Source organism: Prinia subflava, chromosome 7, assembly GCF_021018805.1.
Source record: "Prinia subflava isolate CZ2003 ecotype Zambia chromosome 7, Cam_Psub_1.2, whole genome shotgun sequence".
In the NCBI taxonomy this organism is placed as follows: Eukaryota; Metazoa; Chordata; class Aves; order Passeriformes; family Cisticolidae; genus Prinia; species Prinia subflava.
The window spans coordinates 25,739,508-25,766,055 of record NC_086253.1 but is presented as its reverse complement, the minus strand read 5'-3'; the positions used below and the strand labels follow the sequence as shown (position 1 = coordinate 25,766,055).

General features: G+C 38.6%; 1 protein-coding gene across 4 annotated transcripts in view; it reads left to right on the top strand.

The window, feature by feature from the left end:
• The window catches only part of CORIN (corin, serine peptidase), a 143,114-nt gene that overhangs the window by 111,794 nt on the left and 4,772 nt on the right, over positions 1 to 26,548 (top strand). For all 4 annotated transcript variants that reach the window (XM_063401885.1, XM_063401886.1, XM_063401884.1 and 1 more), the window contains 6 exons: positions 121 to 250; positions 14,619 to 14,741; positions 17,581 to 17,630; positions 19,708 to 19,882; positions 24,279 to 24,550; positions 26,111 to 26,244. In XM_063401885.1, coding sequence (XP_063257955.1) covers positions 121 to 250; positions 14,619 to 14,741; positions 17,581 to 17,630; positions 19,708 to 19,882; positions 24,279 to 24,550; positions 26,111 to 26,244 — 884 coding nt within the window. The remainder of the gene's footprint in view (positions 1 to 120; positions 251 to 14,618; positions 14,742 to 17,580; positions 17,631 to 19,707; positions 19,883 to 24,278; positions 24,551 to 26,110; positions 26,245 to 26,548) is intronic.

Here is a 26,548-nt window from a genome sequence, read left to right as displayed (position 1 = left end):
TAAAGCTAGGAAAAGCGCCAGCCACTTGGAAGAATCTCAAACGTAGTTGCATGTTTTCAGTTTTCCATCTCTAAAACTGTTTCAAATAATACTGAAGTTTTCTTCCTTTTTTCTTTCCAGTTACACTGTCTAAAACCACGAATTCCTTGATGCTCCTGACTATTCACAGGTCAGCTGCTGATAACCATGTCTGTGCTGATGAGTGGCAAGAAAACTTAAGCCAGCTGGCCTGCAACCAGATGGGTTTAGGGTAAGGTCAGTAGTTTGTAGCTTTGATGAATTTCTTAGGATAACTGGAGTGGTGGAGTTAGATGTGAACTATCATTGATCACAGATATGTTAGACCTAGTGTGGAAATGGTTCACAGAGAAAAGAGGTAAAGAAATTTTGTGAACTATGGCAGGAACAGAATTTCACTAAAATCTAGCACTTTCACCACTTTATAAACATTTCATGAGTGTTATTAAAAGAGTGCTTTGAAAAGATAATGGTGTTTTGCCAGGTCTCAGTACTTGAACTTACAGTTATTGCTGAGGCTCAGAATTGTTTGGCAATGTAATACTCTGTTTCTTCCTAAAGAATTAAAGCAGACTTAGGAAATACAGGAAAAATCATCTTCATTTATTTGCATTCTGCAGTAAGTCCTGTAAATTAGACAAGTGGATATATTTAACTTGGGCATCTCTGAACAACAGATAGTTAGAGAGGGTTTCTGTATGGAACTCAGAAAAAGAAATAGCCTCTAAGTGTCTTATTGCATGCACTAAATTGTGGCATAATTGATGCAAAATATAACTGTTGGATAAAAAACAAATTTTTATTATATATATTTATATATTTTAAATACATATGTATTTTCCTATTATATATAAATATTTATTTATATATATATATTCAGCTGCTCTGATATTCACAGCTGTCTCTTACTAGAAGAGTAATATCTGATGGTACATAAGGCTGTCTTTTGCCAGTGTCTGATCCCCAAACTGAATCAAGAAGTGTTTTATCTGTTTGCCTTTCTCCACTACACATTCTGACATGCATGTTCTTTGTACCTTTCTCAAAGTACACAAGAGGATAAAGACCCTGGGTTGGGGAGGCAGCACTTAACTCTGCAGTCTTGCACTGCAGGGATACTTGACATCTGTTCTAACAGATGCCCTGAGATGAAGACCACCTGTAAATGGAATGCCTGCCATTCTAACACACAACAATTTTATACTTCTCCATCTGGTTTAGTGTATCTAAATAATATTTGCATTATCTTTATGATTTAGCTTTATATAGCATCCTAATAAAGCTTTATAGAATCATGGAATACAGTGAGCTGGAAGGGACCCATCAGTATCACTGAGTCCAGCTCCTGGCCCTACACTGGACACCTCAACAATCACACCCTGTGCCTGAGAACATTGTCCAAATTCTTCTTGAACTCTGTCAGGCTTGATGCTGTGACCACTTCCCCGGGGGAGCCTGTACCAGTGCCCAACCATGTCTGGGTGAAAAACCTTTCCCTGTTACCTAACCTAAATTTCCCCTGACGCTTCATACCATTCCTTTGGATCCTGTCACTAGTCACAAGATTGAAGAGATCAGTGTCTGCCCCTCTGCTTATCCTCCTGAGGTAACCAACTGACCTCAGACACTCCTCATATAATGTCCCTTCCAGTCCCTTCACCATCCTCATGGCCATCTTTTTGATGCTGTCTAACAGCTTAATGTCTTTCTTACATTGTGGCACCCAAACCTGCCCCCAGCACTCAAGGTGAGGCTGCCTCAGCTCAGAGCAGAGTGGGACAATCCCCTCCCTTGCCTGGCTGGCCATGCTGTGCCTGATGCACCCAGGACAGAATTGTCCCTTCTGGCTGCCAGGGCACTGCTGGCTCATGTTCACCTTGCCATTGGTCCTAACAAAATTTGCTTCTCTTTCCTATGATGCTTGCTGCTGGGAAAATGAAAAGGTAATAAACTATCACAACACCTCTGATTCCCTCCTTTTTACAGAGGTGTGCCTAGGCTGAAATCAGCCTGAGTAGAAACCTACACCTTCCTACTTCTTCACTGATGTTTGCTAACAGGTGTTATCAATCTTACACTTTTAAGAAATATGAGAGACAAAAATGATTCGTAAATCTCATAAGTCCATTCTCTAACAGGATGACATATTCTACAAATCAATTTTTCTACAACATCTTTTTACTAGTGACAGGTAATCGTGTCAAGGGCAGTGAGAAATTAAAATCTGAAGCCTACAACTTCAGTTTGACTCCAATACTAACTTCTAATTCTTTCTTGCAGTTCTTCAGAAAACCAGACTAGTGTTTGTCTTTCCTTTCTTAATGCCTGATTTTGTCAATCACCTGAAGCCTGATTTTCTTAGCTATTCTCCAAGTTTTTGTGGAGTGGCACTGCCAGAAATACAGTAAATTAGCTTTGAAAAGCCATAAGAAAAACAAAGATTATAATGTGTTACCAGAAGTGATTTCCAAAAGGAGTAATATGAGCAGTATAGTTATTTAATTCTTTTGGTTACCACTGCATAGGGATTCAATGAAAATGTCACAGAGGGTAATGTTTTCAATATGGTGAAATGGAAGACTGAATAATTAGAGTTTCATGGCACAATGAAATCTGATCTGAAGCCATGAACTTCATCTTTTGGCATTTATGTCCTGTATACATTATTTAATTGACTTTTATATAAAGAATGGCTGAATGTGAGGTTGATAACATTGATGTTTCTAAGCTCTTTCTACTCACCATTGAGGGTGCAGGTTAATTAGACTGTGTATTGCACAGAACTCAAGTAATGATAAAACTTCTTTTTACATTAAAATAAATAAATAAATAAATAAAAAAAAAATGTTTCATGCAGTCCTTTTCTGCAAGTATTCCCAATGGGAACAACTTCATTTTACTCCTTCAGAAAATTAAAGCTGTGAATATACAAATTCTGTCACATTAGAGCACACTGCAGAACCACCCAGTTTTGTGGCTGTGCAGATTTCTTTAATAATTACTTACAGCAGCACTTGATTTTGTTTGAATAGTTCTCCTGTTTATTCTTAGAGAAAAAATAATGCATGTGAGATATCAAATTGAAGACTTGTTAATGTCTCAGAACAGGAATTACCATGAATAGTAGCATTTCAAATTTTTATTTTCTGTAAAGCTCTGCAAACTACTTTTCACAACTGTCTGGTGCTTTGCCAAATAAAAACTCCCAATTGCTATATAATGTGGTAATGTTTAAAATAAAAAAGTAATGCCTTTCTAATAGCTTTTGGATAACTTTAGTTATTTAAAAATAACAGATATTTTAATACTTTAGGCTAAATTAATCTGAAAAAAACAAAGGAAGATAAAGAAATTATAGTGGTTGAAGTTAGGTTAATTTAACTGATGATGGTAACACATTTTACAGAATAGCAGTCTCTCTGGATTGTATAAACCTTGAGTCTGAAGCAACATTAAAGTTAATGCTCTTCTGCCCCTTTCACAAAATGCAAGCCATTTTCCTGGCTGTTTGCCAATTCTAATTCCACAGAGGATATGGTTTTCAGGTTTTTCATAGCACGACTGATGGAATGTGTTGTGTGGTGCATGATGCAACATCACATAAAGGCACAAGTTCCAAGCATTGTCTGAAAGGCTTTGGACTGATGATGGCTGGTGCTCAAGTTATGCAACATGTATTCTTAGCAGTTCTTATGTTTCCCTCTGGTACAAAAAATGTTAAATTTGCTTGTTTGTAATGCTAAGAGTTTAACAGGAATGCTCAAGTCTTAGGTTTCACAGTTTACAACCAGATGGGACTATTGTGTCACCTAATCTGACTGCCTCTTTATGTCAGGACATAAAAGTTTATTCACAGACTTCTGACTGAGTCTCAAGTTTCACTACAGTGAATTCAAATGCAGTCTCTGGCTATTAGTTTTTCTGTTAACACAGGTATAGGACAGAACAGCAGTCAGTCTCACGTCTGTCCTGGTGTGTGCTAGAGGCTATGCTGCTGAGGATGGGTGCACTGTGTAGGTTTAGAACATTATGTTGGAAGAATGACATTTTGTCATGATGTTCATTCAGTTAAAGAAACCCACTGTCATATACTTTGAAGTCCACATTCTTTGTTGATGAAATACTGATCATAAAAGCATGGTCTGCTCAGCTCTGAAATGTGATAAAGGCTGTAGTGGAGTTGTTCTGTCATTCTATGAAAACATAGTGGAATAATTTGTCTTTCTTAGCTGCACTAACAGCTAAGGGATGATACAGCAAATATAATAAACTTCAAGAGCTCTTACCCAATGGACTACAGTGGAATTTTACTTCACTTGCTTGTTCTGGTCTAGTATCAGGGTAAAATTGCAGCTCTCTACCAAATTACTTGTTTTTAAAAATCTACTGTTATTTCTTCCTGGGACTGCTGCTCCATTTCTTGGAGGCTGTGTCAGTGGTGGTCCACCGAAATCAGTGGCTCCTTTTCCTTCTTTCCTCTGCTGTAGCATCTGCTGTGGGTGTATTTATGAAAGGGATGGGCAAGGCTGTTGTGGCTGCCTGGCCTTTTGTCTTTCCTGGTACTTTTTCACTCAATGTCTTTGGTATAAACACCTTGAATATTTGACAAGCAGCAGTCAAGCTGCTGGATGAACAGTCTCTTGTTTTGACACAATCTTATCTGGTTTTTATCACTCTATAACTATTTCTGCAAGAGGAATAATGGAAGCTAGCTTAATGTTTTATTTGCCTAAAGAACATAACAGAAACAAAAGCCAGAATCTTTCTGTCATGCTCACATAATAAATTTGAACTTCTGAATGAAGCTTCCTTTTCTCCAAGAATAAACATGACATTTAGTGAAACAAATTCCATGCCAAAGAGGAAGTATTTGAAGTCATTAATTCAATCTAGATTTCTAGACCCCTTCAATAGAATGTAACATACACTTAACCTACCTTGAATCTATTCATGTTTTCCGTGGCCACAGTGCTCTTTTAATCCTGTAGGTGATGCAGAAAGGTAGCAAAATTTTCACATTTCATTTAATTTTTTAAGGATGGTAACTAATAACTCATTGCTGAAATTTACTGAAAATAGAGCTGTGGTACATGTAGAAAGCTGTTGTAGTACACTGGAGCAATAATAAACCAATGTTAAAATAGGTAAACTTTATTCAGTTTATTAGAATTGGGCTGAATTAATATCTGATAGATTATGGCTCATCTTTCATGTACATATGTAGTTTAAAATAGAATTATTTGAATAAGGCTTTTTTTTTAAGAAATTCCAACCTGATAATTCCTGACAAATTATGACAATATCTTAAAATATTCATTAAGTGTGTGGTCAGTCCCCTCACATAACACTTTTTAGTTCCATGATTGGATATTTTCCTTCTTTTTGAAAGTCAAATGATAATTCTTATTCATAATTTTATTATCTCAAACAGCCTTGGAGCTGTCTGAATGTGCTTCTGGGTAACTGGCTATAGGTGGCCACCCTTGACCTCCAGAGGTCCCTTCCAAGCCCAACCATTCTGTGATTGACTAAAAGAAAGATACATGAATATTACCAAGGAAGGAAATGTTCTTATTATAATGATTGGTTACAAATAATTTTTCAAAGTATTTTATGCTGTAACTTGTACATTATAAACCTACTGCCCCCTTTTCTCTTTCTTTTTTTATCCAGGAGCTTCCAGATGCAAATTTACTCCATTTAACACTAAACAGACATTAAATCTCTCTGCATTGGAAATGTATTCTGAAATCTCCAAGTTGTAGTGTTTTGGGGTTGCTTTTTTTGACTTATATATTAAAACTAAAATAGTGTAGATTTAAACTAGACATAAGGAATAAATTTTTTCACAATGAGGATGACAGAACACTGGAACAGGTTACCCAGAGAAATGGTAGACACCCCATTCCTGGAAATATTCACGATCAGGTTGAATGGGACTCTGAACAACCTATTCTATAATTTAATGACATGATTTAAGACCTTAAAAGGTGGAAGGACTGCAAGAAGCACAGCATCTTTTATCAGACAAGATTTCAGGCAAATAAACCTTCCTTTTTGCTCTTTCTGCTATGTAATTCAGGAAAGTCTTATTTGACCTCCACCCCCTCTCCTCAACTCTTACCAAGCATCCTAATGAAAGATGTCCTCTGCATATGAACCCTGTATCATTAAACAGACAGGTGTCCTTTCAAAGGTAAAACTGGCTCATGGAATGATGTCAGCCTGAGCTTTAGATACAAAAAGTAAGCCCCAAAATTTAAAAATGCCTATGAGACTATGGCTCTCAAGTTCTGTTAGAGATGTGAAAAGAAGAAATTAGATATAAAAGAATAAATATGTTACATGTCTTGAAAAAACAAGCATTAATTACACTATGGGAAGATTTCTTAGTGATCAATAATTCTGTAAAGGATGATGTTGAACAAAGAAACAAGTGAATTTTGTTCAAATTCAGTGAATAGTTTCATTACAGGAGAAAAAAGTTTGAAAAATCAAGTTACTTGTTTCAAGGTTTTTTTTTGAAATTGACTAAAATTTTGTTTCAAAACAACATTTTTTCTCTGAAATATATACTTCATGTTTTTAAAATGAAAAGCTAATTGACTTTAAATTAAGGACTTTACATTTAATTTGAAGTTGAATTAATACTTCCAGCTAAAAAAAATCTAGATTTTATTTGAAACTTTAACTTTAGGTGCTCCCAACTGATCTTCTTTGAAGTTTAGCTACAAAATGATACTTTATGAAACCTATGATTTACAGACTCAGAGAACAGAGTGTTGTGGTTTAATGCCAACCAGCAGCTCAGCCCTGCACAGCCACTTGCTCACTCCTCCTGCTGGGAGGGGGAAGACAGAAGAGCAGAAGTAGAAAGGCTCATGGGTTGAGATAAAGAGTTTAATAGATAAAACAAAAGCCATGCACCCAGGCACAGCAGAACAAGGAATTCATTCACCCCTTCCCACAGGCAGGCAGCTGCCAAGCCATCTCCAGGAAAACGAGGTCCTTCACCTGTGATGATTTGGGAAGACCAATGCCATCACTCCAAACATCTCTCCCTGCTTCCTTCTTCTTCCTCCCCTTTGCCTACTGAACAGGAACCCGTGTGATGTGGAATTTCCCTTTGGAGGCCTGGGGTCAGCTGTCCTGGCTGTGGCCCCTCCTGAGCCCTTGAGCACCCCCAGCCCCATCGCTGCTTCAGAGGGGTGAGAAGCAGAAAGGGCTTTGACTCTGGGTAAGCCCTGCTCAGCAAAAACAAAGTCAGCCCTCCATTATCAACACTGTTTTCAGCACAAATCTGAAACACAACCTCATACCAGCTGCAAAGAAAATTAACTCCATCCCAGCCAAAACCAGCATGCAAAGCAAGCATAAAGCGAGCAAGTGATTTTTATTTTTTCAGTATAATTATGAGTTAACTCATTCTTCATAGGTTTGACTAGTTTATCACCTAGGAGATGGGACTGAGGGATTTTGAAACCTGAAAATATCACAGTGATTACCAACTTTCTACCAAAAAATTTTAAGAATAACTTAATCATATGTGTTTATTTTTTCTATCAATGCAGTGAATACTTTTAATTTCCATTTTCTATGTTTTAAAGTGTTTTCACTCTAAAATTTCAGATATCTCTGATTTTAGTACTGTTAAAATCAAGGTTTTGATCTTTTACTCCATATTCTATGGCACAGTTGTGGCTTTAGAGAATTCTGCTCAAGACCAAGAAACATTTTAACCAATGTGTACAGACAGGAAACAGATGCTGTTCCAGCTCTGAAATAGGCCTAATTTGTTTTAAATTAGTGCCCATATGCGTGTAATCCATTGCCTTCTGGCCTAACTCAAGGCTTCCTTTCTCAAACCTGCTGTCACATGAGGCCTACAAGAATGGAATTATAGAAACTAAACTGAAGCGTGTCACTGTCACTTGGAAGCAAGAGGTAATCCAGTTTATGGATTATGCTTTATTCTAAACTTGCAATTTAGTACATTTGAATGAATTTTTCTTAATGGAATAGGGAGAATAAGGTATGTGTCGGAGTCCATGTTTCCATGGATCCTCCACAGAGAAGTGAAAAGTACAGAGATAGAATTAAAGCCTTTAGAAAAATTAGAATATATAAAAGCTTTAAATGCACAAAGTAGAAATCTAACCCTTAGCTTTAAGCTTTACATGCCCTAAGTCCTAGTTCAGTGTAGAAGGACACAGCTTCAGGCCTAGTGATAGAGTACAGACATAACAAAAATAGAGTAGGGTACTGTTTATAATTTTTAGTATGAGTTTTATGTACAACAAGGTAGAACCTTATGCTAGTAAGATAGAGTTTTACGTTAATAGATATGCTATGTGCGTAGGTTTTGACGCTGATTTTCGTAGTTTTACGAACTTTAGAATTGTACCTAGATTGGTTACTGTGTAGATAAAAGATATGAATATGCATTTTGCAATTTGGGATAAAAAGCCTCTGGGTCAGTTGGTCGGGGGATTGATTGATCAATCCGATCTATCGATCCAACCTCCACCTCCTGCAGCCTGAGGAAGGAGCCTTGCCAGCAAGCCGAATGGGATTCTAAAGGTATCATCTAAAGGTAGCCTGGCATCTGGGCCCTGGGGTCCCGTCCCTTCCTCCTGCGAGGGTTCGGGACCCCAGGGATCCTCCCTGGCCCCTGTGATCCCGTCCCTTCCCTTTTCCCCTGCGGCGTTTGCCCCGGGACTCTGTTCCCCGGGAGTCTGTGAGGGTTCCTGTCTCTGCAACTGGGAACTGCAAGGGTTTGGGACCCCGAGACCCTTCCTTGTCCCTGTGACCCTGCTTTCGGGAACTCTGCCAAGTTGGGGACCCCTCCATTGCCACTGTGATCCCTGCGGCCGGGACCCCTGTCTGGGATCTGTGATCTTGTGTTCCCTTTCTGTTATTGTGACCCCACGGCTGGAAAATCCTGCTTGGGGTCAGATAGGAGGCTGATTTACCTAGAGGCTGTAATGTCAGATATGTGCTTTGCTTATAGTCTTACTAGTTCTGCTTGTTAGGAATTCTGTGCTTTGTTTGCTGTTTCATTAGAGTTGTGTGTTAAGATTTCTATGCTTTAGTTATTGTCTTGTTTAGACTTTGTTTGCCTAGGTTTGTAATTGGTTGTAGAATAAGGCCGCTCTCAGAACTCTTTGCCTTCAGATATGTGCTTTTGTATAAATAAATTACTCTATTTAGATATCAAGATGTGGTAAGATCTTTAGAGACTTTATACCCGTACCCAGCCTAGGCAGGTATGGAAAACATTGCTGTACAGAAGTACACCAGATGTGTTACAAACCGAATGATGAACTACATAATCTAAAATTAGTCCCTGCCTCCTAGTTTGTTTTCTTTTTTGTTATAATTTAGTATGCAAGTCATAATGCTTATTTTTCACTGTAAACTTTGACTGTTGTGCATAGTGATCAGCAGATAGCAGACTAGAATGCTCTGAAAACTTTTTATTAAATATTTCCATTGTACAGCTTATCTAATGAAACATTACTTTTCCCCAGTGAGAGCACATTTATAATGTAGAACACAGACGGGTTCTCTTTTCTCTCTTAATTCTAAAAATTCCTCTCTTAAACACGCATAACATACATAGCTTGAAATTAAATTTAGTAAAAAAATATTCTAACTTTTAAGTTGAAATTGAAAAATTAGTAAAATTTAGAAATTCTTACTCGAGTTTTATTAGTGCTACTGCAAGTTGAAATGTTTTGCTGGATTTTATAATAACCTATTTATAGGTTATTAAATATTCCTTTAATTGTCTTAGATTAAAGGAAACTTTTAGATTAAAGGAATTAGATATGTTAGAATTTTATGTGCCCTGTGATGTTCATTAGATCTAGCAGACATCTTTCTGTGAAGGAGCAAGAATAACTAATTACAGATTCAGGTTGTGAGGTCTCATCCTTCTCGTTCCCCCCTTCAGTTCACCATTGTTTATGCTGTTGGGCCTGAAAGCTGTCCTTGGTCTTCAGCAGGAAAGGATTTGTTTTGTCTACCTGCTCTGTGAAGAGAGCTGACTGGCATTTAACATGAGGCTCAGAACTACACCCCTAGCCAGCAGATTTTAAGAATCTGAAAAACAGAAAAACTAAAACTTCAGGCATCAGTGAGTCATTCAGATGGAGAGTGGAGAGCAGGCTTGATAATTTCTCATTCAGCATCAAGCTGGGGATCTGAAATGCATTTTGATCTGAAAAGCATTTTGGAGGACAGGATTAGAATTTAAAAATTTTTGACAGGCTGGTGGAACGGCCTGAACTAACCAAGAATGTTTACGTGTAATCACTTTGTGGTCTTCAGTTTGTGTTAGATTTGGACTAAATGAGAATTGGTCAGCAGAAATGACCAGAGACCTAGAAAGTATGGTCTGTGAAGAAAGGTTGGAAACTCTGCCTGGTCAGTCAGGGGGAAGGAGTTATAGGAGCCTTGAAATATGTAGAAGGTTAGGAATAAACTGCTCTCCATGGAAAAAAGGCAGAGTAATGAGGATAAATGACAAGTAGGAAAATTTAGGATAAACATTATAAAAAAAATTGCTTGAATATATTGACTTGAAATGCTGAGGATTCTTCATTAAATTTATGTACAGACGGGGGGGAAAATCTGCCAGAGAGAATTTAGATATGGTTGATCTTATTTCAAGTTAGGGGAATGGATCTGATGGCCTCATATGGGTTCTTTTGGCTGAATTTCTGATAGTTAACATTTTAGTGAAAGAAAGTCTCGTGGAAGAATTTTTTCACAGGTCCAAATCCCATTTCATTCTTTAAAGCAGTGCAGAGGACCTAATGAAAATCTGTGTGAAAGTCATACTTGTCTTATACCACTAAACTTGGTATTTCTATCACCTCGAATGTAGAGGAGAAAAAAGTCATAAAACATTGCTGTTTGTTATGCATCTATTATAAACTTACTTTACCATGGAACTTTTCACAGTCTTGGAGAAGCCCATAGGCTGAGACTACAGGAACCCAAAAAATTATTCACTGAGTGTTATGTTTGAGAAGTTTGAGCTTAGAAGGCCTAGTGCAGCTCTTCTGGTTATAAAGATTTACTGCAGATATTAGACAAATGAGAAAATTAAAATTTTATGGTCTGTTCAGACTTTTAGAACCACGTGGGTTTTAAAATACTACTTGAGTGCACAAATAATTCCATCCTAATATCACTGTGAGATGTTATAAAGTCATGTAGTGCAGGTAGGATTTATAAATTATTTTGAAAGTCTGGTGAGGGATCTGGTCAAAAAATCATTACTCAAAAGGTGTGAATTATTGTTACCATGGTATGAATGTCTTAAGTTTATGTATATCATTAATAAACTTCCTGAAGTAATGTGGGTACTTCAGATATCTACACACAGATATTGGTTGGATGTGATGATTTCAAAGCTCTTTCCAGCCTAATTATTTCTGTGATTTTGTGATTCGGTGACTGTTCTGTAACGTTAAAATATGCTCTGCTGTGTGAAAAGTCTGTTCTAGTAACTGTTGGCCTTCATTAAGATTCAGCTCTTCATCCTAGGCTCTGGTCATTTCAGTGTGTTTGTGCTGTGCAAAAGAATCATAAAATTCTCTCTTGTAGCAGACATCTGGAGAACATCTAGTCCTTCTCCCACTTGAAGCACACCTATTGTCAAATGGGATCAGTTCAACCACTGCTCTGTTAGCAAAGTCTTGAAATCTTTGATGAATAGGGCTCTCTATTCCAGGGCTGCTTCACCTTCCTAATGAAAATTACTTCCTTTCCATGTGCTGTGAGTCTCCAAAACTGTAGGTCTTGGCCATTTCCCCATGTTTTACCATGCAGCACTATTGAGAAAAAATTGTTTCGCTCATGTTTTAACTCCTCTTCAAGTAGTTCCAGGTTGCTATTGACTTGTTCCTTAGCTTCCTCTTCACAAGAAAAGGCAAGTTCAGTACCCTCAGCCCCTCTTTATGAGTCAGTGCCAGAGGCCCCTCAAAAATTTGAAAGCCATTTGCATGATCCTTTCCAGTTTCTAAATATCATCTTAAACTGATGTACCTCAAAACTGCACACTGTCTTCCAGTATGTATGGATTCAGTCAACAAATACTGTTTCAATTTTGCTTTTTGCCAGTACAGGTAATAATTAAAAGCACTAATTTAAAATCCATGCAAAGTTTCTGAGCAAAGTGGTTATGGTATATTCAAACCAATGGGGAAAGCAGAAAACTACAGAGAGGTGAAAGAGGCTTCTGAAAGCATTTCATAAAAATAGTCTTTATTTGTTTGGCCTGAAATCTTGAAAGATATTGCTACTTCAGCAGGCCACTAAACTAAAAAACTGGCAGGAGAGCTGTTTTTGAACTTGAAGATGTAGCTTCTAGAAGTAATTAGCAAAATAACCTTGTGGTCTTAGAAACTCAGAAGAAAATGTGTGCTACAGCTCCAAGAAGGACTGAGTACAACCTGCTGCCTGCTGTGTTTCTGGAGCACAGGATGGGGCTGGCTAAAATGAGTACCCATTGCTCCTCCTCCCTCCTTTTCTCTGAGTGATTTGATTTACAGTCCCTGGTTATGTGTCCTGGTCCTATTACTCTTGGTCCAGCCCATCTGACAGTCTCACAGAAACTCTCACCAGCCTGAATCTTTACTCCTAAGATTTTTAGCTCATGTTCTCTCATTCTTTAGCAATTCTGAGAATGCTCTGGTCTCTACACAAATGCTAACCATTGTCTCCAGCTTTCTTCATCTAGAAATGGCTAGATGAGGCTCTTCTTCCCCCTCCATTCTGGCTATTTCTCATTAAATAGATGAAAGGAGACAAATGGTGGCTCTTACCTGTCTAAAAGAAGATCTTTTATAAGCAGCATCAAGGGAGGAACATAAATATAGAAGCCATTCTTAAGATATAAATTAAGGTATCCTGGTTCTGAGCGTTTCATATCAAGCTGTGACCACCAAAGAAGAAAGGTATAGGTATGATCTTACCTTTGCTAAGTAAAATAATTATAAAATTTCATGCAGGTGTCAGTGTTTGGTAGGTTGTTACCTCGATTTAGAAGTACATTATCTCCTTAATTCTGATTGCAGCACCACTGTAATCTGTAATTCACAACTGCAGGTTTCATCAGAACCATCTGGTATTTAGTATAATATAGATCTGGATTCATCAAGTGGCATGATATTTGCACCTTTTTACACATTTTTGAGTTACATATTTTATAGATCAGACACTATTTACAAGTTCATAAAATATGACTGTACACAGTTATGAAATGGTGAACATCATTGTTCAGAGAAGATCATAAGGCAGAACGTGATCATAAGAAAAAGGTTTGCATATGTTTGGTAGGAAAAAGGCTGGGAAATATGAAAGAGAGGAGATCTTTATGTGTATGCTAAAGGCAGGCACTGAGAAAGAAAACTCCTTTTACAGCAAACATATGCCTGCACATTCTGGTTAGTAGATCATGGAATAGTATTTATTTAATATGCCCAGAGAAGGTTCTGAAAAACAAGTGATGTAACAGGCAGGGTCCAGGGCTGTGACCTCAACCTTTGGTTTATTCTGCCAGCTGTGTTGAAAACATTTCCATATGGTTATACTGACAACTTTACCATAAAACAGAATTCCTTGATCTCTGTTAGTGTATGCAATCAAGTGGGTAAAGAATGTTGGTGTTTTGTAAAGATTTTTTTTTTAAAAAGGAATATAGTAAGTATTGAGATTTGGACCTAAAGAAAAACTAATATCCTGGCTGGCATTACCAGATAATATCATGAGAGATTGGGTTGAGAGGCCAATTTAAGGACACACCACAGTTTTTCTGAAATTCTCTCATTCTCTTTTCCATGAATTAGGATTTAGAATTTGGTCTTTCAGTGGGATTGATGGCTAATCATGAATGGTTCTGTGTTGGAAAGCTGCATGACAAGTAATTTAGAAATGCTCTATTTTTTTCCATTTGGCAGCCAAGGTTTAATAAAATAGCAATTTCTTGAGTCTATCAGGCAAGAACTAGACAGGAAGTGGATGTACGAAAATATCTCCTGATGAACCATTCTACCCCTGACATACTTGTTAGGTTGTTGCAGAAGAACAGGTTTGACATTGTCACCAGTGATTTGTTCTGTTTCACAAAGCAGGCAGCTTGGACTTTAGAGATACTCTCAAGTCTTATTAATAAGACTTAGACTGCTCTTTACTGTTAAATTTTAATGGATTTCCAATGACAAGAATGTAAGAAGATATTTTTTCTGTTACCTCTTTTACATATGAAGATCTATTTTTCTTCACATTTTGGAAGCCCCAGAAACTGTTGAAACAGTACCAATCTGTGCATTACAGTAAATGCCACCAGAAGGTTCTTGCTGTTCCTGATTCCAGTTCTGCTTCTTGCTGGAAAATACAACGTGACAGTCACATGTTGGCTGGCCTGACTTCTTGGGGTGATTTAATTCTCCTAACTGTGTATGTGCCACTCGTGGCTTTTCCATATCATTGGGACATCTTTGGAGTAAACAGATATGTTAGGGCCTCTTTGTCTTCATAGAACATAGAAACCTACCAGAAGTTCCATCAATGTCTTTCATTTGTTTCAGAGGACCATCCAAAACAGAGATTATAATAGAGAATGAGCAAATGCAGGACCAAAAATGGCTGAGTCTGCACTCAGACTGGAGGAATAAAAATGCATCCACTTTACACGCACTTCTAGTGAATGGGTAAGTAACAGGTAAAAAAAGATCTATTTCAGTATTGTGGGTGGTCACTTATCAATGCAGGATGACAAACTCTTTGGTAAGCTCTTTTTATCCATGGTATCTGTGTATAAATCCCAGCACATACTCATGTAAGTTTTTAAGATAGAGTGTACAATTATTTTAGTGTCTACAACCACTGCAGTCTCTTTTGAGACCATTATGTGAATCCTCAGGGGCCCATTCTGGTAGAATAACAGCATTTGAGTGATACAGAGGTGTTGCCCTTGAAGCAGCTAGACCAAACATCTTTGTTAAATCTTTGCTGAGCAAGAAAGTTCAGCAAGTACTATATAGCAAAATCTGCAGCAACATCTTACCATCCTCTGCAGCCCGTGTAGTCTGGATTCATTAACTTGGAGCAACCACAGCTTCTTCAGTAGAGGCTATATTCACTTACAGTAGGTTTCCTTAGCTCTGGCTTCAGATAATGGTATATTCCTTTAAATTAACCCAACTAAACAGGGTTCAGTTACTAATGAGGAGCCAGGATCTCATGGTTAAGACAGTCAAAGTCTGACTTTGAAGAGCCAGTGAACTAGAAATCTGGGGCAAAACGGGGTGAACCACCTAATCCCCATTGGCAAGTTCATTCTTCAAAAAGTAGATTCATGGTTTCTCCATTCTGTTTGAAATTCCCAGGAGCTTTCAGAACATCCTTCTTCCATAGAAAATCCTTCTGTTTCACAAGAAAAGACTGTCTTGAGTAACTGAAGAGATACAAAATATGCGAAGACAAAAATCTGAGGAAGAAACCTAGTTTTCTTTTGCTTGGCTCCATTATTTTCTATACTCAAAGTTTTCCCTACTAGCAGAATACTAAAAGGGTTGTGCCTGGCAAGGACCTAATTTTGCATTCTTACATTTCAATTCTGTAGCTTTTTTGTTTTACATTAGTATTTTCCCCATTCCTTTAAGTTATTTATAGTTCTTCATCTAGAAGGGCCACTATTGAACGGTGCCTGATACTTGAAAGTTGTCTTTTTAACTCTTTGATTTTCCTTTCTCACTGTCTTTTTTCCTCTCGCCTAACAGTATCTAAGTGCTTTTCTCCAGAGTAATACAAGAATGGGTTGTGATCCAGAATTTGAATACAACCTTGGGTTGTGACCAGATGCAAAGGCAGATCCACAATCATATTCTGTTCAGTCACTAAAGTGCAAAGCAGAAATTTCAAGGTACTTTTTGACATTTTTGAAAGAGGTCTTCTAGGAAGCATATGAAGTAATGGATCTGGAGCCTCTGAGTTACAAATTCTGGTCACAAAAGATTTAGTTTTTCCCAAAGTGCAAGTTAAAGAAGGGAAAACATCAGTAATGAAGATTATTAAATCTATTGCATAAATGAAAGTTACATGTAGGGAACAGATGTTCCGGTCCCCTGAATTCAGAAAATGGATAAGAAGAAGTGAGAAGCTAAGGGGGAAGAGTGCATGAAAGGTGAGGCTGTTTTTGTTTTGGCTGCATCAGGTATCCAGTCTAGATGACTGGGAAGTGCTCCTGAGCCCTGCAGTCTGGGTGTACTCATCTGGATCAGCTGCAGCATGGAGAACATTTGTGGAGTATGTTGTATGTTTAAAGGTGTTGCCAGGCTTATGGACTAATGGGAACTTGACCAAGAACTAACAAATACACCACTGAACCATAAAGTTTTGATAGGAGGAAACAGCACAGTGCAGGCAATGCACACATAAAAGCTTAAAGTTTTCTCTATAGAGCTGGATGTATGGTAAGTCAAACAAGTGTAAAACTTGAGCATGGCTGATCTCAGTTATATTCCATATATTTTCTTTGCCTGTCGAAATTGTGCACAGAATTTTATTTCCTGAAATTGGTTGCCTGTATCTACTATCTCTAGAATAATAATTTTATGAACTGGGTTTTCAGGAAGAGAAATAGACTGATTTTCACAGTGTATGAATGAGGTATATGCAATGTAAGGGACAAAGGTTTGGTTAAATTCCAGATTCAAGGTAATCTGGTGGGCTGGCTGACACTGTTGTTTTTCACACATTGGTATCTATGACCTAACATGAAATGCAGCCTCTTTTTAGGTGGTTGCAGTTTTAAAGATACTACCTACCTGTTGGGATTAAAGTCTACAAAGAAATACCTGGCAAAGAAACGACCTGTGTATTGGTGCAATGTAGCTCTGCACCTGACTCAGAAAAGCATGTACACACTAGGAATGAAAAATTGTGGAAATAAAAAGGCAGCCAGCTAGCTGGGCAACAGTGCTTGCTGATTTAAGTGATTTCTCCTCCCTTGACAAAAACATCAATTCTTCCCTCTCTTATCTGAAGATTTTCAACAGAAATTGTAAGTTTTTGGTGTTCTAATACCTACTTATGCAGACTTCCTAGATTCTTTTAAAATAACCAAACTCTTAGAGCATCATGAAGGATCATCTGTTACCAAAGGCATTTCAAAGAAAATCCTGTCCTTTGTCTGTAAGGAAGAGGAGACTGGCAATCTGTGCTTTCAGGTGCCGTAAATAAGAACTGGACACACTGTGCATCCCAGCTGACCTCAGAGCTGGATCCATGCCCAGGGAGTCTGCAAAATATATAACACCTACTCACGAAATGTATTGTAAAGATGAACTAATATTTTGAATTATCTTCAGGTGGATGCTGGAAATCATGGATGATGTGGCATAGGAAGCTCCTTGAGTTTCTTTTTACAGTTTGAGGGAATTTTTAACAGCTGGATTACAGCAATGAATACAATATCTGTGCTGATCTTCAAATGAACAAAATTAATCAATTAATGAGATTTCCATGATGTTTTGTTTCAATATTTAGACAGACGTGTCAAAGCAGAAGCAAAGTGGCTCTCTTTTGCACTAAAGAAGGTAAGAGATTTATAAACCAGCTATTTTTCAAAATGTGTTAAATCACTTTAAAAATGCAAATGTTTAGAGTGGATTCATTCTGAAATTTTTACTAGACCTCTGCAACATCCAGTTTTGAACCGGGTTTATTTTTCTCTACTCAGTTTCATCAGCTTTTCTTATATTTTGACTAGGATGCTGTGTGTTAAGGTAGCACATTCCTGATACCACAAAAGGAATTTTGTCAGCAGTTACGTTTCAAAAAGTAATTTGATAAAACTTCGTGCTGAAAATATCCTTAGCCAGCAGAGTGGTTAGCTGACTATCTGTCTGGGAGTTGAAGCTGTGATCTGCTTTTTAAGTTCAAGGGGACAGAAGAACCTGAAGTAGGAAGTTACGGCCCAAGTCTCTTGGCACAGCAGGTTGTGCAATTTTAAGTGGTTTGAAAATGCAGAAATTCTTCATCTATGATGAAACCATGTTCTACAGACAAGGAGAGCTTTGCTGAAGAACACTTGAAGTAGCTTGAGTCAGGGAAAAGGAATTACAAGACAGGAGCTAAATGTGGGAAACTAATCAAAACATTTGCTACTTGTCAGAGAAAGGAAAAAGCTCAAAGGAGCTTTCTAAAAGCTTGTTGAAGGTATTTTGTTCTGACATATGTTGCTTACTCTATGAGGGTAAATGAACACAGTAAGAATTACAAGATACAAATAACAATTGCTCCAGTTTATTTCTTCAGCACTAAATTCCCAGATACATGCAATGGCAGCATATCCTCCCCTGGGATGCTAGTTGCAGAAACTGGTGGTGTTCTTTTGTTCTCTAAATTAGACTGAGTATAAATAGGATAAATAACAAGCCTGCCATCTTTCAAATCCAGAAAATCGAAACAAAAGTGAAGGATAATTTTAGAGTAGTAACTGGCAGGTGGTAATCTGGTGTAATTTCTAGTGAAAGTAGCTTGTAAAGTGTAATGGACAAAGTACTAGAATGTCTTCAGATCGTTAAATATTCTGCCTTAGTCATTTCTGCAGGCAAAGTGACTTTTTTGCTATGTAGCTGAGTAAACAGCATGACTTTACCCTCACATCTGACTTAAGAAAATCCTTATTGCTGAGCAGATTTTCCAGAAGCAATTCTTCTGGATAATGCAAAGTAGGCCAAACATGTTGCTAGCTAGAAGGAAAAAGACATCAGGAAACCTTCTGAGTGAAAGGAAGTCAATATTCCAAACTTGGCTTGGTTAATATTTCAGGCTGATCCAGGCAAAATTAATAACCTTTGAGAGTAAATCCTTTGATACAAAGGACCACAAAAAGTGGCTCAGTGTTTGACACTGCTGTTCGGTCGGTGATTGCCTCATTTACTGTTGTTTAGCCCAATTTCAGGGCTGTTCACCCCCTCCTGAGCCCAGCTGTGCTGCAGAAGGCGCCGTTGCAGTGTCACTTGTCGCAGCCTCCTCCGAGCAGCCCTCAGACCCTCCCGGCCAGCTCTGGCACTGCGGCCAGCACGACGGACGCTCCTCTGCACTCAGGGAGTGCGGAGGGGCGGCTAAGGGCATTGCCCCTTGCATGGGCAGAGACCCTGATGATGGCGAGGAAGAAGAGCAGGCAATCCAAAGTGTATTTAGTCCAAGTTTATTGAGAAGCTGCAGGGGGCTCTTTGCCTCAGGAGGACACCCTCTGGAGAGCCCTGAGACTTGGAGAACACTATATTTTACCTGGGGAGGAGATGGGGAAGGGTCCAACCATCCACCAGTGGGGGACAAGTGGGGGGGAGGCAGTCAAGGAAATGATTGACAGCATGGATAACCATTCCGGGAATTCAGGGGAGGGCCCCCTTGGTCTGGACCAATCACTCGACGCCCCTTGGGGAACTTTCCAGAGAAAGGGATGGGGCACTGAGTGATGGATGGGGAGCCAGGGAGTGGATTCAGGGACCGACAGGGAAGGTTCTAGTAAACTGGGAGGAGTGAGGAAAACTGACATTAGGGAGAGGGGAGGCCATTTTGGGGTACGACCATTGCAAGAGGGTAGAAGGAATGAACCAAACTAACAGAATGCAACAGCCACTCATGCGCTGCCGTTCCCCGCAGACTGCGGCCGCCGCCCCGCCGCCCGCATGAGCAAGAGGATCCTGGGGGGCAGGACCAGCCGGCCGGGCCGCTGGCCATGGCAGTGCTCCCTGCAGAGCGAGCCCAGCGGACACGTCTGCGGCTGTGTCCTCATCGCCAGGAGATGGGTCCTGACCGTAGCGCACTGCTTTGAAGGGTGAGAGGGCTCGGGCGTTTTACTGCTCCTATAAGCCTGCACTTGTGAATTACCAAGTCCTTCCCCCTTTACTGAACACACCGGGCGCGGGTGAAGACCTTTGCAGAACGGCCAGTCACAGAGGCCTGGTTTTAGGAGACTGAAACAGAAAGTAAAAAGGTACAAACCAGCATCAGCTTAGGTTTTCACGTGTTTTAATATTCATTGCTGGCATCTCTACTGATGAAAGCTAAATGAAGATGCCTGATTTTCAGCAGGAAACAGGAAAAAGACCAAAGCACTAATTCTGTAGCTGTCATACAACTGCCATGGGTTTAGAAACCATCATCTGTATCAGCGTAGAAAAGACCCTGAAAAAGTGCTGTGGCCACTGATAAAACAAAAAATCGAGTATTTATTCACAGTGCAAATGACATATTAAAGTCGCTGTCTTTTCTTTTTATACAGTCCACTCTGTAATTAAGATTGCAGTCATTAACAAATCAGTATGAACAACTAAGTGCCTTCTGATATCAGAGGCCGTGGTGGAGGGACGGTCTGGAGTGCGGAGGATGCTTACATGTCTTAGCAATTGTTTTTTTGATCATTGCCAGCTTTTTGGTGCTAACCAATATTTCTTTTTGACAAACTACAGATTTCAGAGGGAGGTTTATTGCCTCATTTCTTTTGTCTCATACCAAAGCTTTTAAATTTGGCTTCTAAAGAAAATTTAAATAAATGTTTTCTGCTGTAGTTAGGAAGTACTTCTCTGGCGCATGGTTGCTTAATCCTGCTTTAAACTGGTGCTTGCACACTGGAAATTATTTTACACTGCACTAAACACTTTCTTTGTGTTTAAGCCAGCAAAAATTCTATGTTAAGCAAAATTCTGTTGAACTGATATTTCTATATAATGTCATTCCCTTTTTCAGTAAAAATTAATTTTTTTAATTTCTGAAAAACTGAGTTCTTTAGTGTTTGTCCTTCTAAACTAAAAGTGTGCTAAACTTCTATAATATAAACAAGATTACTGTATTTTATCAGATTTTGGATCCAGAAGGAATATCTCTTCTTTTTCCAGCTATTTTTAAATATACTGCTGGAATATTTCCTGTCTTTTGAAAGAACACTTTCTGGTGATCTAAAATAAAGGATGGGACAGAGGTTGATCCTTCAGCAATACTGGACTGCTATTGAATCTCCTGGATAAGATTCCTCTCATTACTGAAAGATAAGCAGAGCAGCTGTCACATTACAAAGTAAAAATTCTCCCAGTTTTGTCAAATGCAGAAAAAGTGCCACTACATTTTGGAGCTGTTAATTTACCCCTCATGTAGAGCTGCATAATATCCCTGTGAGCTCAGAGTATAACTTGTTAAAAGTGTCTTTCACATTTATATTCTAAAGACCTTAAAGTACTAAGATATTCTGATCTAATACTTGATGGAGAAGTTATATGCACTTTTTGTCTTCTGCCATTCTGAAAAGATTGAGGGGAATGTACTCAGAAGCCTGAAATCTTGAAATTGTTCATTTGTAAGAACTTTTTTTTTTATAAGCTTAATATATCATCAGCAAGACCATTCTTGATGTCACAGATTATTTTTTTTTACTATAAAGTATTTAAAAAAAATCCCAAACCAACCAGATAAGACAATATGAAGAGATTTTAAAATGCTGTGGTTCTTAACACAAAATGCTCCATTTTGCAAACCTGTGAAGTTTGGAATACAAAACATGAGGACCATGTAAAAATAATACAAATAGTCATAGAAAGAGCTGCATTAACCATTGTATTGTTTGCCAGTTTTCTTATTATAGTCCCCAGAGTTTTGTCAAAATCATTTTGAAATGCATTACATTAAAGCATCCAAGACATTTTTTTATTTCATGTGTAGGACAATGCATTCTGGCTGTTTATTTCTCTAGGCAATGCTTTTTTACAATAGTCACAAACACAATAGTGTGTGAACATTCTCAGCACTTAATTTCTGTAACTTTATGGAACGAATTGATCATGATGCTAAAATGACCATTTGTCGTGGTTGGGGGGGGGAGGTAAATTCTTCTAGGGGGATGTGGGCAGTCTAATCAGTGATCAGCTTTTCTGCTGGCACTTGGGTTGGTCACTCAGAGGTTTAGACACGCCTCTGAGGACACAAAGAGTTAAAAACAGGAGTCTGAGGGGCTCGGCCTCTTTTTAGATCTCGGTTTCAGCAGAGAGACGTGTTAGGCTTCCTTTCCCTACTTGGCCACGAAGCTGAGTAGAGGAGGGGAAACACGTAGTCGGCTCAAGTAAGCCGGAGCCCCCCCCGGGGGGGGGGGGGGAGAAGAGAGGAGACAAGACTAGAACTAAGCAGCTCCGTCTAAAATAGAAGAGTAGAAAACTGTAAAAGTACCTTCTGTGTGTGCTCACCCCCCTCCTCCCCCCCAAACTCCAAGAAAAAGTGCTCAGCCATGTAAAAAGTTGCCGAGCCTAAGAATGCCTCCGCCTGCAGCACCCTGCCGAGAAGAAACTGTTAACCCTTACTTAGCAAAAAGAAACTTTTCTTAAACATTAATTCTCATGACTAGTAGTTTTCAGAAAGAAAGCAGCAGCCTGAGACTAAGATAATAAAGCATAATTAAAAAGAACTCAATAGAAAAATGAAAAGAGTAGCCTTAGAGCTAGACTTTTCTTGCATAATGTCAGCCATAGACTAAACTTGAGTCTCTTTTGAACATAAACTGCATTTTTAAGTAGATGCAGCTGCCCCTTACTTTTGCTACAGTGACTAGCACTTAGAAGAGTAGAGCAAGCAGAAAAAAGAGAGAGAAAGTGAAGTGGTGCCCTCTGCCCTCAGGGCAGACCTACTCCTAAAACCCCAGCCCCTAAGTGAAAAAGGAAAGAGCTTAGCATGCAGCATCCTTAAAAAGCCCTGTATGTAGTTGTAGCCTATGAGACAGCAGTGAGAGCGCTAAACATAAGAAAAAGAGAGTGTCACCTTAGCAGACTTCTCCAGGCAGTGCTATAGGTGACATAGAAACACATAAGGAGTAGACCCGTGTTTTCTAAAGAACAGTCTGTGGTGCGAGAGAGACTCCTCTCTCCCTTGCTGAATTGAAGATTAGTTTGTTTTTGAGTAGTGATTGTTTGATCTAAAACCCAGGGGGTTAGTCTGTGAAGAGTGATGAGTGGGGAAGTAGAAACTGAGAAAAGAAATGTTCTAAGAAGTTCTTATTTCTGTCTCTGTGTGTGTTTAAGAGTATTTCTGTCCCTGTTCTTATGTAATTAATAAAGTTTTAGTAGGTTTTTTTTTGTTTTCAAGATTTAAGCCTGCTCTACTCTGTTCCTAATCACATCCCACAAAAGTTGTTAAAGAAAAAACATATATTCATAAGTGCACTAACATCTGACCAGTGCTAACCCGTGACACCATTATAGTCTGAAATGCCAGAATTTTCATCCAACTCTTAAGGTAAATGTAGTCGTGATTTAGCAAATGAATCTCTTTACAAATTACAGGAATTGCAATCCTGTTGAGCACTATGAAAAAGCTGAAATTTTGCATGCTTTTACTTACACTGCTTTGAATAAGCTTCAGTCCTGTCCAGGGTGCTTAGTTACATGGAGCTGTCTTTCAACGGTGAAAAATGGTGACTTTCTTGACAGCTTTTAGCATCACAGAATAACTAGAAACCACAAAGAACCGCAACTCATCCCGTGGCCAGTTAGGATCAAGAGATTACAGCCTCAAAGCCTTTCATAAAATCTGGGCTTTTCTGATGTGTCTCAACAGACAACAGTTCAGTGTCCCCCCCTGTATTATATATATATAATTACTTTGTGGTCTTGTATGTTTACCAAAAGAGTCTCAAAAATTTTAAGAGTCAAAGTAACTTTTGATCTTAGGCATAGAATGTACACTTGGCACAGACTGAATGCTGAATAAATATGGGACTTTGCCCATGGCTATCAAAAAGTATTTAATTTACACAATAGAAGCGGTTCTTTGAGACTACTTATGGATTTCAGCGAGACTTAACTGCTGTCAGCAGCAGACTACTGAACAATATCTCACCCCAATGAAATCTGTATGTGCCCACCACTGAGCATGTGAGCAACTAATGCTGGGAAGCATCCAAGGGATGACTTTGACAGCCTTTAATACAGCAACTAATACATGGTTTCGTATCTTCTGATGGAGTGAGTGATGTGTTTGATTACAAGCAAGAGGGAAATGGAAAGCATTGACTTCTGTTGCTCAGATCTTTGCTGTAAGGAATAATGCATAAATATTTGTTTTCTTCTTGTAGTATTTGTATGCTTTGCAAAGTACAGTGTACAAAAAAGAAGAAAAAAATACCTTGGGAATTTTATCTTAACAGAAAGACCTTGACTGAAATTTCACTTTTTTATTTTTCTTTTTTTACAAAGGAGAGAAAATGCAGCTGTCTGGAAAGTAGTGCTTGGGATTAGCAATCTTGATCATCCATCAAGTTTCATGCAGACCCGACTAGTGAGGACCATCATCCTCCACCCACGCTACAACAGAGCAGTCGTAGACTATGATATTAGCATTGTGGAACTGGATGAGGATATCAACGAGACAAGCTATGTAAGACCCGTCTGCTTGCCCAGCAAGGGCCAGCTGGTTCAGCCAGACACCTACTGCTACATCACAGGCTGGGGACACATGGGCAACAAAAGTAAGATGAGTATTTCTGTGACTATTGAAAAACACCTGAAGCTTCTACTGAGCTAATCAAATAAGCGATACTGTTACAAACTTTTATCCATTTATGCTATACCTGCATCTTAGTAAATACTTGGGAAGTGTAACTACTCTTGAAGGAATCAAGCTGTGATGATAGCCTAGCTCTTCCAAGCAGCAGCCTCAATTTATGCTGCTTAATACTTACTTAGACACTGGCTTGATTTTTAAAAATGTTGAGGATCTGGAAACTTCTATCAAGAAAGTCCCGCACATTAGATACGATTTTACCTATCTAAGCTGCATTCAGAACGGTATTGCAAAGGTATCACATCATCAGTGCGAGGGAAACACTCTCAGCTCAGTGAAAGCTGGAGGCACTGGAAGCACTGGCATACAGGCTGGAGGAACAGGTCATGAATCATTCTGTACTTGTGACACAATTTATTCCATAATCACAAACATTGCTTTTGTATCTCTGAACAGAACATTCGTGTGTTTTCTTGTTTTGAGGCTGCCACAATCCTTGACAAGGACTGTTGTGTTACATAAATCTTTGTTCAGGCAAAATGATTCTGCAGCAATAGTTTGCAAAACAGCCTGGACCCAACACTTTTAGTGCACTAGCCATTGTGTTTCTTCCTTTGCTATTATAATAATAATTACTAGGGATGGCTTTTCTGTACACTGGGTAAGGAAATCTTCCTTTCTGTATTACTTCAGTGGAACTTCTGTTGTAGTGGCCAGGTTAGGTGTGGTAAAAATTAAACTGCACACATGAATGGTAAGCTGTTTACTAGCATCTCTTCCCTACTAGTGACTCTACTCTATCTCATATAGAGATATCTGACAATATCTCTATATGATATCAGGAAAAAAACTCCAACAGAATGTTCATGCAGCACTGGTAAATGGAAAATGTTTTTTTGTTCTCTAATGTGCTCAGTGTTGATTTTAAAGATTTTATGCTAGAAAGCATCAAAATCCACTGTGGCTACATTGCTTTTAGTATTGTATACCTAGCTTGAAGATCTTTGATTAGAATTTGAGCTCAGTCAGTTGCTTAGACTAGGAAGAAGTCTTCTATTTTCTCTTGGACATATTACAATAATTTCATTAGTTTCAAATTCGGATTTCCTGGTACATTCTGTCAGTCAAATTTACCCAAACATAACCAAAATGGCTGTGATTATTACGAAGTGTTACCATGACAGACACCAAGAAATAGGGAGGTCCTGCCCTGGAACAGTGAATCAAATCTGCTGTCCACCTCTCTCACATTACTCTTTTCCAGCCACTACTGTCCCCATCTTAAAAGTCGCAAACTGCATCATGTCAAGGTGCAAATGCTCAATACACAGCAAATGTCACAGCAGTCCCTGTGTGCTTAGTCTTTCTCCAGAATGCAATGCATAGTGCTCCTTACATTTAATACACATAGAGAGAGCAATATTTATAATGTATCCCAATGGAAATGTTTGTCATACCTCATGGAGTCATAATAGGTAAGTATTTGTGAATTTGTGTGCAGTAAACACTTAATTCTGTTTTTCAGTGCCTTTCAAGCTTCAAGAAGGAGAGGTTCGCATAATTTCCTTAGAACAATGCCAGTCATATTTTGACATGAAAATCATCACCAGCAGGATGCTGTGTGCTGGCTATGAATCTGGCACTGTGGACTCTTGCATGGTAAGCTTCTCTGTAAGGAGAAAGTTTCAACAAACAAAATTGCTTTTAGAAGTGAAAGTACTGTGACGTGAATTAGGTGTAGTATACTTCATCTATTCTGGGAATGACAACTGTCTATTTACATACTTTACCCAACTTTTATTATTACTATTACTGTTAATATTGATGTAAACAACTTATCTTCATGATAATGAAATGCTTCTAGAAGACTCTGAGGTTTATCTGTATTAATTAAATTTTTAATTTGTATGAGCCTTTTGCAGGTAATTTTTTGTACAAATGTAATGGGTAATAGATCCTGCTA